Here is a 13,679-nt window from a genome sequence, read left to right on the forward strand (position 1 = left end):
TCAGTTCTTCACGCTCTTTTTCTTAACCTGCCAGTTTTGTAGCTACCAGGCTGTTTCTTACTGTATGTGTGATCCTGATTAACAAAGTCAGATATGATCACTGTTCAGCTTCTTGACACCTCCTGTGTGCAAAAAAACAAAGTAACATGAAAAGCAGATGCCTCACCTTAAGAAAGTGCCTTGTTGCTAGGAAAAGGGTTGAATCTGTTTCTTGTGCTTTTGCACACTGTTCTGCTAATGGTGTTACAGCCTCCAGACAGAGCTGGCAAACCTCTGAACTCATTCTGATAACAGGCGTTAAAGAATCAGTCAGATTTCAATTAAGTTGTGGTAAAACTTCTCAGTTGTGTCACTAGAAAGTATTTTAAATGTTCATATGTTCCAAGATATCTTTTTACTATAAAGCTGTTAATTAAATAATTAAATTTTAAAAAAACACCACACCAACACAGAAAAAGGGGGGAAAAATAATTCCGGCTTTGTTGTCTTCTTTTATTAGCTACATGCCCTAAGTAACATAACCCTCTCTGACATAACATTTTCAGAAAGAGTCCCTTATGGTCAAGCTCATCTGTTTCTGACACGTGCCACAGATTAGTGAAAATGGTACTCCCATTATGTGAGGGAGAGCCCATTGGCACCCTGACAGGAAATGCTCTGGAGCCAGCCCAGTAGAACACCAGCAGTGTTTTGTATTACCAGCTGAGAAACTAATTCAGGAATGGCTTGGGATACCAGCTGAAGGCTTATGAAGTTACACACTTTGAAATGAAGTAATGGAGGAGGCAGGAATGGCTGCCAGAAAAAACTTACATGCTAAGCCACTTAAGGGCAGCATTCAAGCAACCCAAGTCAGAGGAAATCCAGCTGATACTAGAATCTTAATGGATGTTACAATTAAATTCTCAATCACCAGAGATAAGAGTGTGTATATAAGTGAGTGTGTATATATATGTGTGTGTATATATATATATGCAGCTGTTGATAGAAAAGGAAAAAAACAAAGAAAAAAAATTAGATTTTAAACACTCCCAAGCTCTAGAAAGGATACGATGTCATCCCTAACTCCAGTGAGTACATTAGGCTCTTAAAGAGGTCCTCAGGAAGTTGTGGAATTTTCTCAGGGAATATCTCACAGATGAAAGTAATTAGTTTGTAATATTGATTACACAGGGATGGAAACTGTCAAAAAAACAAAAATATGGTAATTTTAGAATCAACCACAATGCTATTTTGACATAATTTCCACATGTACAAAGAGACAGGACTGATACTTTCCACTAAAGAAGAAAAGACAATATTAGTACACAACTTCAGAGTAATGAAGAATGGCTACAACTTTATTAGCACACACTGTGGTACAATAAAAAAAGATGGTTGAGCCTAAAGAGCTGATGGTGGCAGTCTGGTATTTGTTTTATACAAATGCAAGGAGTTTTACTTCAGACATGAGCAAGTCTAGTCTTGTGGGGTAAATCCTCACAAGCATTTGAAGCCCAAGGCGGGCTCCTAGGGTGCATCCTTTTCATATAAAATGGTTCTTCTAATAGCTGAGCTCTCTTGGTCAGCAAGCACTACGAGAAGAGAAAGCACATGAAGAGGGGACAACTGAGGCACACTTCAGAAGTGTTCCCCTGATGCAGAGGAAGGTGTCAATGTGGTGCAACTCAGGCGCTGCCCTCCCTTGTTTCCCCTGTACTGCTCTGCTGACATGCTGCTGGTGGCCACGATACAAAAGCCAGCGGATTGTGAAAATAATTTAAGAGTTGCTACTTGCTCCCAGATGGTATTTTTTTAAACTAGTATCACTATTTATGCTTCCTACCATATTTCTGACACCATCAGAGAAAGGGTTTCACAAGGCACATTTCAGGTTTTCCTAATTGTTGACCTGCACAGGCTCACTTTTAGAAGAAATATGTTTTGTTTACGTGCTTCAAATATGTATTTTCTCAGCTTAGACAATTTCTTTCATGCAGTATCTAGAACTATGGAACTGCTACTTACATTTTTAAAAGCCTAGAAAACTCATCTTAAGTAGATGGAATGCATACAGGAATGAATTCTGGGAATTCATTACTATAAAGCTTTCATTTTTCAGCAGCCGCACATAAAAGTCCACTTACCTTCAGCAGATCCTGGGACATGAGAGGCAGAACTAGATTAACCCCATATAAGACAACATCTGCTGCTGATACAGATCTATTGGTACCTTGACCTGGCTCATGTCCCCTAAATACTTCATCTGTAAAAAAAACCAAAAAATATTTTGTATAAGAGGAGGATTAAACACATTTAAGGAAGAGTTCCATTTCTTCATAAAACCAACATTTTAAAAAATACACCTGTTCCCCTCTGCACAAAAACATGATGCACTGTATCAAAATAGAAACTTAGTGAGTGGTGGCTGCCATGTCACACTATATTTATATTCATTAGGACTAAGCATTTCATAACCACATGTACCAGATGGCATGCTAAAACAGAACACACAGATCATGGCATTTGTTTCTAGTGATAGCTGCCCCATGCCTGCACAGATAAACAGACAGTGAGCAAATTATTACTGCATTTTTATACTCTTATTTACATATTTATTTATGTTTTTATATATAAACACTATATATATCTATATACACACACATATATATGTGTACATTATATAAAATAAACACAACAACAACAAAAAAGGAGAGTTAATGCAGAAAGTTCAGTGGATTAGATGTTGCCAAGTTTTCTCCAGCTTCAGGTAAGACCTGCTTTTCCCATCAACTGGCTGTGACCTTACTTCTGTAATTCCTGCACTGAGTCAGCAACAGTATGCACTCAACTTTCAATACATTTGATCTCTGGGCATTAGGTATTATTCACATTGCTTCGTTTCCTGGTAAGTATTTTACAGTGTTTTCCATGCAGCTAACATCCAATGTCTGACCTCAAAGAGAATACACATGGCATCGGGTTGTCCATTCAATAGACAAAGTCTAAATCTGGTTTGGGTTGTACATGAGTGACAAAAAATTAGATGCACTGAATTTTGGGGTACAAGGTTCTCTCTTTCAAGATGTACCCCAGAAAAGCAATGAACAACATCAAAACAATCTAGGCAGATGGATTTTCTTACTGAGCAGGACATGGTAAGTTCTGAATCATGCAAATGTTTTTCATCTTATTAAAAGGCAGTGCAGCACATTTAAGCTAGAACTGGCAGATCACATTCAGGAGTACTGCAATTTTAAGAGGCAAGTATATGGAAGAAAGGCTAGGGTACAAGAAGGAACCCTTAACTACACCCACATACCATAAAGCATGTTCTGTGAAGGAGGAATACAGGAAGCCCTCCGATATGATGGAATCTTAATGAGCTCAGCATTTCATGAAAGTTGGATCTTGTACTAAGATGGTAATTCAACTGCCCTCTCAGGGTAATTTACTATTCTGACTTCTCTATGGGTGTTTTGTTATAAAATTGCTGCTGCTACATGTTCAGACTTACAAGATTCAAATTTCAAGTTGTTTCACACATGCCCTACTTATTTTACGAGAGCAGTGACAATTTCAGATGCTAGAATACTGTGAAATGTCCTTCCTTTGCTGCTGGCACATTAAATAGTAATTTCCTCATCTAATCAAGCCTAAACTTCAGCTTTCACTTTATCTGAATTGAATGGATGCCCCACAATGATTTTTACAGCTTATAACACAAGTTACATTTCAGCAACTACCAGTTCCTTCATACCTGTATCACTGAAATCTATGAATTCTTTTGATAGAAGATTTGTGAGAAGCTCCATAATAAGAAGGAGATCCTGGTACTGGTCTTCTTCTGCTGTAACATCTATCCGTTGTCGACCTAGATTGTTCTTGGAATACACCTGGAGCAGAGTTAGGCAGGCCTCATACAAGTTCATAGCTTTGGCCTATAAAGCAATGTTAAGATTGTAAGAAAATTTCCATATGCTAAAAGTGACTCACTTTTTTTAAGATGGTGTTACTTTGCTGATGATACCTCAAGATTTAAATTTCAGTTATATGCCCACTTTTTGTAACAGCACACAAAATCATCAAGCAAACAGCCACCTTAAACAATAAGAACACTCAGAGCCATAATGAAACAGAAGAACATTACTTTTATCAATTCCTCAATCTTAAAACAAGAAAAAAAAATAATGAAAAAGACAAGAGTGGCTTGGGAGAGGCTGAAACATCTCACTAATCTCACAAACTAAATGCCCAACAAAATGCTTTGGGGACTCACTTCAGCTATGGAAGCTTGGAGCCACAACACACTTTAGTCTGAATAGACAAGGACTCTTAGATGCAAAAAGCAAAATTAACCAACAGTGCAAAGGATGTAAGTGCACTGCACTGACTCATTTTACCCAATAACTTCTTGGTATCTATTAATGCCTTGTTTAGCACCAAGGTCTCTGTGGTTGCATTTGTCACATAAAACTGCAGTTCTCCTAAATAAGCCTTCAGAGAAGTGTGATACACTTAAAAAAGTACTCAAGGTGGTCTGCACGCTTTTGCCACTCAGGCATAGAGTTAAGACTAGGGATGAATTGCTGTTAAGTTTATTGGTATAAGAACAGTCTAGATGTTCTGCTTTTGATCTTTGTAAGTCTATGTTTTTAAATAAAGGAATTCCTCTAACAGATGTGACCATATAGCATTTCTTTATCACTACACTTCATTTTAGTTAAAGGACAGCACTGTGTATACATACACATACATGAGCACACACTCTTCCCCTCCTTCCCCTTCTGGTTGCATTTACCTCTCCAAGATAGCAAATTTGTTTATGTGCAACTTCAACAAATACTTCTATTATGAGATTTACAGTCTCTGGTGTGTTTTTGTATACTTCCATTAATCCAATGCAATTATTAAGGAAGTCCATTAGAAAATTGAAGAGGATTGCTACGTTATCAATCTGGGTAGCCTCAGCAATGCCACAGAGTGCTTCTAATGTAGCAGTGATTTCCTGCTTCACTTCCTCCTCCTGACAGATCTGCTGAAAATTTTCTTGGTTTATCACATTCAAGAATCGCTGCTGAAGTGGCTGAAGAACCTTGAAATTTTTAAGAAAAGACACATTAGATAAGGATACCATTAAATGAGATGTGAGGTTTAATTAATTTAGCAAGCTCATGGGTTGCTTTTGGCATGGCAGTGCTAGAATAAATCACTTCCATTTCCAAGGGCTCAGTTATGTTATTGTCTGTCAAATTAATGTAAGCTGAAGCAGTAATGATTAGTGATTCTGCAGGCTGGTTTCAAAGTGAGCACCTCCATAAATATTTTACGTTCTTTTGCAGTTTCCAAACAAATGGCAATGACTTTCTCTGGCTCAGAGTATTTGATTCTCTTCTCATTTCAGTATTAGGGGAAGTTCATCAACAAAAGCATTAAGATTCATGTTCACAATTATCTTTGTCATATTACCATTCTCAATCACACAATCTCTTTTATAGTAAGCTACGTTTGGAATCAATTTAGAAACTTCCATCAATACAGTTAAAGGTTTTTCCCCAATTACTTCCAGTGCATTATAGCCTTACCTTCATTCTCTAATTTCATAGCTTTGCTAGTAAGAGCAAGTTTCTTTCAGGTCAATGCTTTGCAAACTCACGTGGTGCTACTTGATCACATTTGTGCTACTTTCTAGCACCAGCCTTTCTGGTATTAAATACCTGAGCTTTGATGGAGCCGGAGCACTAAATGTGAGCCAGGGCACAAAAACCTAGTTAAGGCTCTTAATTATGCTCCACATAAACTTTCTACTTACTGTCATTTTCATTAAGTGATTAATTGAATAATCCATAACATCATCAAATTAAAATTAAAGGAAAACAATTACAAAGTTTCAAGGAAAACTGTAACCTTTTATAACAGTTTTTTTCAAGTACTGATATACCGGCTGCTTCACAAATCCTCCAACTATTTAGTTGTTTTTGTTTAGGTTGCGATGTTTTAGATACAATTTACAGCAGCCCATGGGTGCCATACAAATACTGACCTCCAAAGACAGAATAATTTTTTAAATTATCAATATTAGATGTTCAGAATAAAATGATTCTATACAAGTTGATTTTGTGTCACCATAAAACTCCCTAAACTAATTTGCTTGTACTGCTTGCTAAAACGGAGGTAACAGAAGCATCAGAACAGCTTACCTCTGTCCAGTATTGTTGCTTTGTTTCTGTATCCATATGAGCAAAACCTCCTAGAACTAAAGCTTTCATTAGTGTTCTCTGCACAGAACTGGACAAATAGTGGAGAGGAGGGCTTCGCCTTGCAAATTGTTTGGCTAAATTCCACCAGTTTTCACACTGAATAACTAAGTTTGCCCTAAAAGAGGGAAAGAGAGTTTAATTAAAGAAAAGATTTCACAAAGTTGTATGAACAGAGCACATCAGGTTTCTAGCATTTGTTGGAAGACTAGTTTTAAAAAAATCAATTTATTCTAAGGCTAAATTACCTTTTGACTTTCATCTTATTAATGCCTCACCTCTAAGATTCCTGAAGTACATACTCTAAAAATAGCTCAACTCATATGGGAGAAAAGCAGGGAAGTGATTTAGTTTTACACACATATACACAAAGTTAATGGACATACTGCATGGATTAAAAGCTTGGTCTAATTATGCCATGATAGAATAAGCAGTTTATTCAAAAAATAGCACCTACAGGTTTTAATTTTTTAAAAAAGATAATTCCTCAAGCATTTAAATCCTCAAACTTCAGGACAGTCTTTCAGCAGACTGTGAATGCATGATTGCATGTATAATGGCATGTCAATTCACAAAAGCAGAACCTTCAAGATTTTTCTGCTTCCGTTTTTAACACCAAAGAAAACTCTGAAATTTGTCTGAATCCATCAAATCTTGGATTTTTACAAAAAATTTCTATGTTTACAAACCACATTTTATGCTGGCTTGGCCAGTATCTGAATTCTTAGTCTGGAAAAACTTTTTCAACAAAAATAAAGAACAGTGTAAAAATCCTTGCAAGAGTGGAGACCAGGAAGAGTTTTCCTTTCTCACTGTTTATGAATGACAGACAAAGGGGAAGGAGAGTGCACTTCTGAACATGAATTAAATACCTTATGGTTTGTCCAATATAGGTCTCACTCTTTGCTTTGTCAGGCTTTTTTTTTTTTTCATTTACAGTATGTTACTAAAGTAATCTGACTTAACAGAGACATGATTATGAAGTGCCCTGTATCTGTATTACTTTGGCCAAAAAAATTTAAAGGAAGCAAAAGAAATGTTTTGACTTCCAGAGGTGTAGCAACTTACCGCTCTCTCCTTTCCACTAACGTTACTAGCAGCTGTACAGTATCATTTGCAAGGTCCTGCTCTGAACTCCACACTGCCAGGTTACTGATCACTTTTTCTAAAAGGTAACCCACAATCCACTGGGAACCCTCAGTATCAGCACCAAATGCTGTACTAAATGGCAGACTTATCTATAAGAAAAGCATTAAAATGAGTGAGTTTTACAGAAGCCAGAACCCCAAAGTGTATGGCAATCATTGTCAGCAAATTCCTTTCAGGCTGTCACTTCTCCTCTACTTAAAATACACAAATGTTACATACACAAAGGCAAAGAAGACCCATAATAGAAAATTCTTTGCCAAATTTATCTTGCCATTTTAAGCACATCTGAAACAAAGAAAAGCTTCAACTTCATTACAAAAGCAGGTCTGAGTATGTCTAGCTTTTAACTCCAAGGAAAGTTTAAAAGCTTTAAAAATTAAAAGAAAGACCCCAAAATCTTCTCCCAAAACTGTTTCTGTGAATTTACTATGAAATTCCTCAAAATTCAGTGATAAAATTATTAGAAATAAACCTTGCCATTGATCTAGATAACATCTTGTAAAAATTTATTTTCATTGCAATTTTTCTGCATCTGCTTTCTGCAGATTGCTCCTTCAACATATACATCTTTTAGGAAAGATGTCACATTCTGGTCCTGGCACATTAAAATACACTTCTTTGAAATTGCCTTTTCTCCTGTCTTTAGAACAAGTTTCTCAAGAGTGAAATCCAAGGATTTTGTAATCATTGTGCAGGGGCTGCCTGTCAGCACACCAGTAACATTTCCAACTTTTAAACTCATGATACACACGACTGAGCATAGGGTTTAACTAAAGGTTTTAATCACATTCACATGTCAACATAAAACAAATGTGCATTTCTTAGATACTCTATTTTGTTTCTTCACATTGCTTCTCATGTGGATCTCCTCCTTACATGCTCTCCAATTCCTCTGCAACTGGTACCTTTAGAAATTCTTAGCTCTGCTGTAAGTAAAAGCTAAGAATTTGATGCCACATGTTTACAAGTCTGTGGTACACCTATTACTGTAAGGAGGGACCTCCTGAAATGTTAGTATTCTTAGTTGCTTCAATAGTGGGAATAAAGGGGAGGAGGCCTCCTTCTCAAAAGTTAGAGCCAACAGGACCTCCTCAGGATGAGTGGCCTCTGTCAGCTAGCTGGATTAGTTAGTTTGATATGCAAAATCAGGTTCAAGGTCTAATCGTGATTAGTGCTGTCCAAACACAAAAAGAAGTTGCCCTTTACAAAGAATGCACCACTGAAATCATTATCTGTACAATGAGAACATATGAGAACGGGGAGAGGAGAGAAAGTAGCATGACATTAGCTAGCGTATAGTACCTTGTGATGGTGTTAAAGATCTAATTCAGTATCATGACCAGGTTACTCACTAAATCATCCATCAAGGGCAACCACTGTATTAGACAGACTGTAAGATCTGATGGATAGTGAGAAGTAGCTTATAAAACAGCTGTAAGTCAGTGAACTTCACCCACTATGAATCCTGAGGGTGCTGTTACTCTGCTATGGCAATGGCATTAAAAAAAAAATCACATTTGCACCACAATGTGCAAGAAAGGTCCCCTAACAACTTGTACTTAAAACTAAAAACTGAAGAAAACAACAACTTTCGAACAAATTCCAAAATAAACCAGAACCCATTTAACATAAAAAATGTTTTGTCACTGCACTCTAAAATAACAACACTGACACCTGCATTCACAGGGTAATATTATTGCTAATACTCACCAATTAATTCATAAAAGTTATATCCTTACCTGATCATACAGCTTTTCATCTACTAGAAGGTAAGTCTTTGCCCAGCGTTTGAGGAACCATACAATGTCTTTGCCCATCTGTGGGCTCAGGAGGTGTGTGAGATTTGCCCTTATTGCTCTAGATTCTACTTCTGACACTCTTAAAATAGCTGATAACAACCTGCAGGTGTAAAAGACAAGGAGGATGCTGAGAGTGGTGTTTGGAGAAGCAACACAACTAACAAACACTTCCATTTATCATTAAACACGGCAGAAGGAAAGTAGTTTAGTGAAGTAAAAAGCATCTGAATTTATTGTTTCTTTAACTGCAAGGAGAGGGACAGGACAGACTGGCAAATATCCTTCAAGAAGTCAGAACATGCACCGAAAGATAAGGTGATCATCTTTGGCATTAAAATCACTGCGACAAAGAATCCTCACAAGCATCTGACATCAAGATGCAACAGGAACAAAGACAAATGGAGTACTACTTGGGAGTGCCTGAAAGACTTATTTTAAAAACTGATTCTCCTGTCTGTGTACCATCAAGCTTAGTGGCCAAGAGGGTCCTAACTGTGCAGCTTTTGCACTTTGATGCACGCTAAACAACAAATACAGGAGTGACCACTTATTTCTCTCTTCATTACTGCAGAGAAACGGTCTGAAATAGCAGCTCATGATATCATTGCATGAATACAATCAGTCCATAAGACTACATTAAATATTAGCTTTTGTAGTATATCAATTACATTTGGTAAGAATATGATAGGAATTTAGGAGTTAACAGTTGTCTACTTCTTTAAGATGCTTCAGAGCTATTACTGAAGAGCCTCAAATCTCTCCATATTTATATCTGACTTTATTCCCATCTTCACTGAGACACTGCACCATGAAATCCTGTTTGGCAGCCACTTCTTAAAGCTGCCAATAGTATCAGCGAGCAGCATTCAAACTTCTAAACATAGGCACACCACTGCCAATGAAGATCCATTTTCTTTTAGCCTATTCCAGACAAAAAATTTAACTACATAAGTAATTTCCAGTGGAGAATCTTCCTGGTTAGTTAAAGTCAAATGCAATCTTCTGAAGTGTGAAGATTCAATTTGAGAAGTCCTTTGTGGGCACTAGCCTTCTTGCAAAAAGAGAAGGGAAATCCCCTCTCCTGCTCCTTTCATAGGCTGCTAGTGATAAATGTGCCTAAGAGACAAAAATTCCTCCTGCACAATTTTGCTGCTGCTGCTGCCAAGCTTGGGCAGTAACTCATGGTCAAAGTAGACAAGCTCACTGATGCTCTGGAAAGTGTTTGCTTAAGCTGTACATGTGCTGAATGAATTAGAGAGTATAAAGTTTACTATCTAAAGATTTTGATCTACCAGTGTTTTCGTAATGTAAGTAATTTTACGGATTTTCTGTAAAAATAGATCAAAGATGGGTTTTCAGCAGAGATATAGAAACATTTATATTTCTTTCCAAGACTTTGGCTCATGTCCTCTGTTAAGACTATTAGGTCAATCTAGCAATTTCAGCCTTCACATCTTGACTCAGTTTTATCTGTTTTAATGCCTTACTCTCATTTTTCTTCTTCCCCTGATTCACCTTGACTTGAAATGTCATCTGTATTTACCCTGCCTTTCTTCAACCTAAAAAAAAAAATCACTTCATCATCTGTCTTCTCTTATTTTTACAGCATTGCCTTAGTATGTCTGTTATAAAACATTCTTACAAATTATTTGCTCTTTTTTTAATACTAGCTAAGAGATAAATTTCTATTCCAAATGTTCAGTGTTCACATACTGCTTTTTTACTTTATAAATTCACAGAAGTCCACTCACATTCTCACTTTTTTTTCCCCTCTGAAAAAGCATTAAACATTCTTAATAGCACAAGATGCATCCTTACCTAATTACAGAATCAGTTCTGTTGTACCCTGGGATGGAAGAGGCCTTTTCTCCTGGAGATCCCAGAATCTGAAGTGTTGTATTAATGTCAACCTCAGTTGAATGTTTAATGGAATATTCCATTACTTCTGGAGGTATTAGCGGAGTCTCTCCCTGAGTATCATTAGCCAAGAGGTAGCCTTACATTAAAAAAGAAAGAGTGATCACAACTTTCTACCCTAGTTTAACTTAAGGCTTTTTGATAAGAGAATCCATTGGCTTAGTTGCAAACATCACACCAGAATCAAATGTTTGTACAAATCCTGAGTAACATGGTTTAAATACATGTAAGTTAACTAGATTCTTTTCTGGTGAATGGCTTTAAGGATTCTAAAGTGACAAGAAATCACAACTGAAAAAGAAACCACCAAATTAAAAAACAAATAAAAGATATAAGCTTTACTTAATGTTAAAGTACTACAGTCAATTGAACTGGGAGAAAGAACCACACCCAAACCCAACATTTTGGGGTCACTTTTTTATTCTTTTACTATGTGATAAAAAAAAGCCTTGATTTTATAGCTTCCCCACCAAGTCCACCTCATTTGGGAATTCCATTCTGCTAACATTTCAGACCTGTCAGCGCCTTTCAGACACCAAGTACATGTGCTAAAGTTTTCACATATACATTCATGTCAACATCCGAGAGTGACTAAAACATCAGATGTTCAAAAAGATCCCACAAAATATTTAATAAAATATACAATTCTCCTAACAAAGTACAGACACTGTCTTAGTTGTTATTATGTTTTACAAACAGATGTAAGGTAGTTCCATCTAAAAATAAAAGCTAACAGGTTCTAAATTCAAGTTCCCTGAAACCCAACAAAATGCCAGAACAGGGACCACCAGCACTGAGAGATCTGGAACTTACTTCTTTGCCACCACTGAGTAAAACAGTTATCCTGATCTCATGTTGATTCTCATATAAAGTCATGTGCTCCCAGTCAATGCAACTGGTATCATCAACAGACTAATGCCTTGAATAGGTTGACTGATAACAAAACTCAAAGTCTGTAACAAAATTAGTTGTGGGAATTCCCAGAGGACATTACCTCATGTAAAGATATCATTGATCTTTTTAAGATAAAATTCATGTTACTCAAAGCAGATGAAAGTAAAACAGACTTTGCTAGTAGTGTATGTAAGACAAAAACATCCTAAGTGTTAAATTTTATAGTGAATTAAGAGTAGTTGATCTATCAGTGTTCTGTTTTGTATTTTTCCTGAGATGTTCAGCTGCATTGACAATACCATCAAGAAGAAGTACTACTTAAAGCTGTTCACAAACCTGTGACTAAAATAAGCCAATGAATATCCTCGTATAGGTCATCAAGCACTTTATTGTCAATTGAGCCTGATGCTGGTGAGGCAAGTAACTGCTGCTGATGTCTTTGCAACTGACCATGAAGCCTTGTCACTCGATCTTCTAGTAAACTGTGGACAAATAACAGTAAAATAACTTCACAGTTTTAAAATTGTTTCAGCAAAGTCAGGTTTTTCATTTGTGATTGCTTTGTTTGCATTCATGACTGGGGTTTTTTTGTACCTTGTAAGAAGAGGTATACAGTGCTCTGCAGCAATTCTGCCCAGCATGCCTACGCTGGCCAACTGGTCACAGAACTGGTCTCTGTCATCTTCCTGCAGTTCACTTATTTCTTCTTCTTCCCGAGAGGCCACACCATTGGCAGTCTTTGGTTATTTCAATAAAATTAGAACCAGTTAGTGTCATGCTCATTAAATTTTATTACCACCACAATTTTTTACATGATTTTGGCTTTTTCTTTCAAGGTCTTTTGCATGAACAACCAATTCATACTAAATTATACAGAGAAGAGTCAAACAGAGGAGTCAACATAGCTTCGTACTGCTTTGAAATCAGCATTTCACAAACTCATTAGCAAAATGCCACATTCAGTGACTCATGTATTTGCTACTGTTTCAAATCGTGTTCTCAAGCCAAAAGATTAACTGTTTGTGGAAAAAGTCAAGGGTAAGAGTAATGAAAATTTGTACTTGTTATTAATAGGATAAAGCAGAAGCTGGACAACGGCAAAACAGCTTCTTTACACCACAGAATATAAATCATGTCTGTCAAGCATCCACTACTAGAAGTATGATACAGCGTCCTGAATTACTCTGGCCCACAGAGATGGTCTGCATACCCAGTGGTCAGAAGATTGCTGAAGTATATTTGCATTTTAATCAGATATATAGCAGACCAAGAACTATTTTAAATACTGCAACTTCCATGGTTACCCATATTTGTTAGTCAAAAGATATTGTTCTCAGTTGTCCAAGATCTTACATAAATCACACGATAAACACTATTTTTTATGAAGAAATCAAAATAATCACTTTCATTAAGGACTCTCCATAGCCCATTGTTTGAGGGGAAAAAAAACCTTTAAAAAGTAAATACTATGACCCCAGGAAAACAGAAGACCAACAACCATCATCATAATCTAACTTTTATTTCTTGCTGATGCAGGAGTTGTACTGTTTGATCACTCAAACTTTATCCTGGCTGCATTAGGAAACTACTTAAATAATAATCAAACCTTATTCCTTGAAGAGAAAAAATCATGATTTGTAAAACTTCAGCACTGATGTTAAAAATATTTCTAAAAATCTCTCCA

The 13,679-nt window shown here is 36.6% G+C and overlaps 1 protein-coding gene across 1 annotated transcript in view; it reads right to left on the bottom strand.

The window, feature by feature from the left end:
• The window catches only part of XPO4 (exportin 4), an 82,361-nt gene that overhangs the window by 12,162 nt on the left and 56,520 nt on the right, over nt 1-13,679 (bottom strand). Inside the window, exons 11-21 of the mRNA XM_051626407.1 lie at nt 12,590-12,732; nt 12,332-12,477; nt 11,003-11,180; nt 9,125-9,284; nt 7,305-7,474; nt 6,180-6,354; nt 4,781-5,074; nt 3,740-3,920; nt 2,127-2,245; nt 1,052-1,182; nt 167-284 (exon numbers count right to left, since the gene is read on the bottom strand). Of these exons, the coding sequence (XP_051482367.1) occupies nt 167-284; nt 1,052-1,182; nt 2,127-2,245; nt 3,740-3,920; nt 4,781-5,074; nt 6,180-6,354; nt 7,305-7,474; nt 9,125-9,284; nt 11,003-11,180; nt 12,332-12,477; nt 12,590-12,732 (1,815 nt within the window). The remainder of the gene's footprint in view (nt 1-166; nt 285-1,051; nt 1,183-2,126; nt 2,246-3,739; nt 3,921-4,780; nt 5,075-6,179; nt 6,355-7,304; nt 7,475-9,124; nt 9,285-11,002; nt 11,181-12,331; nt 12,478-12,589; nt 12,733-13,679) is intronic.

The sequence above is a fragment of the Apus apus genome, chromosome 1 (genome assembly GCF_020740795.1).
Source record: "Apus apus isolate bApuApu2 chromosome 1, bApuApu2.pri.cur, whole genome shotgun sequence".
NCBI classification, from domain to species: domain Eukaryota; kingdom Metazoa; phylum Chordata; class Aves; order Apodiformes; family Apodidae; genus Apus; species Apus apus.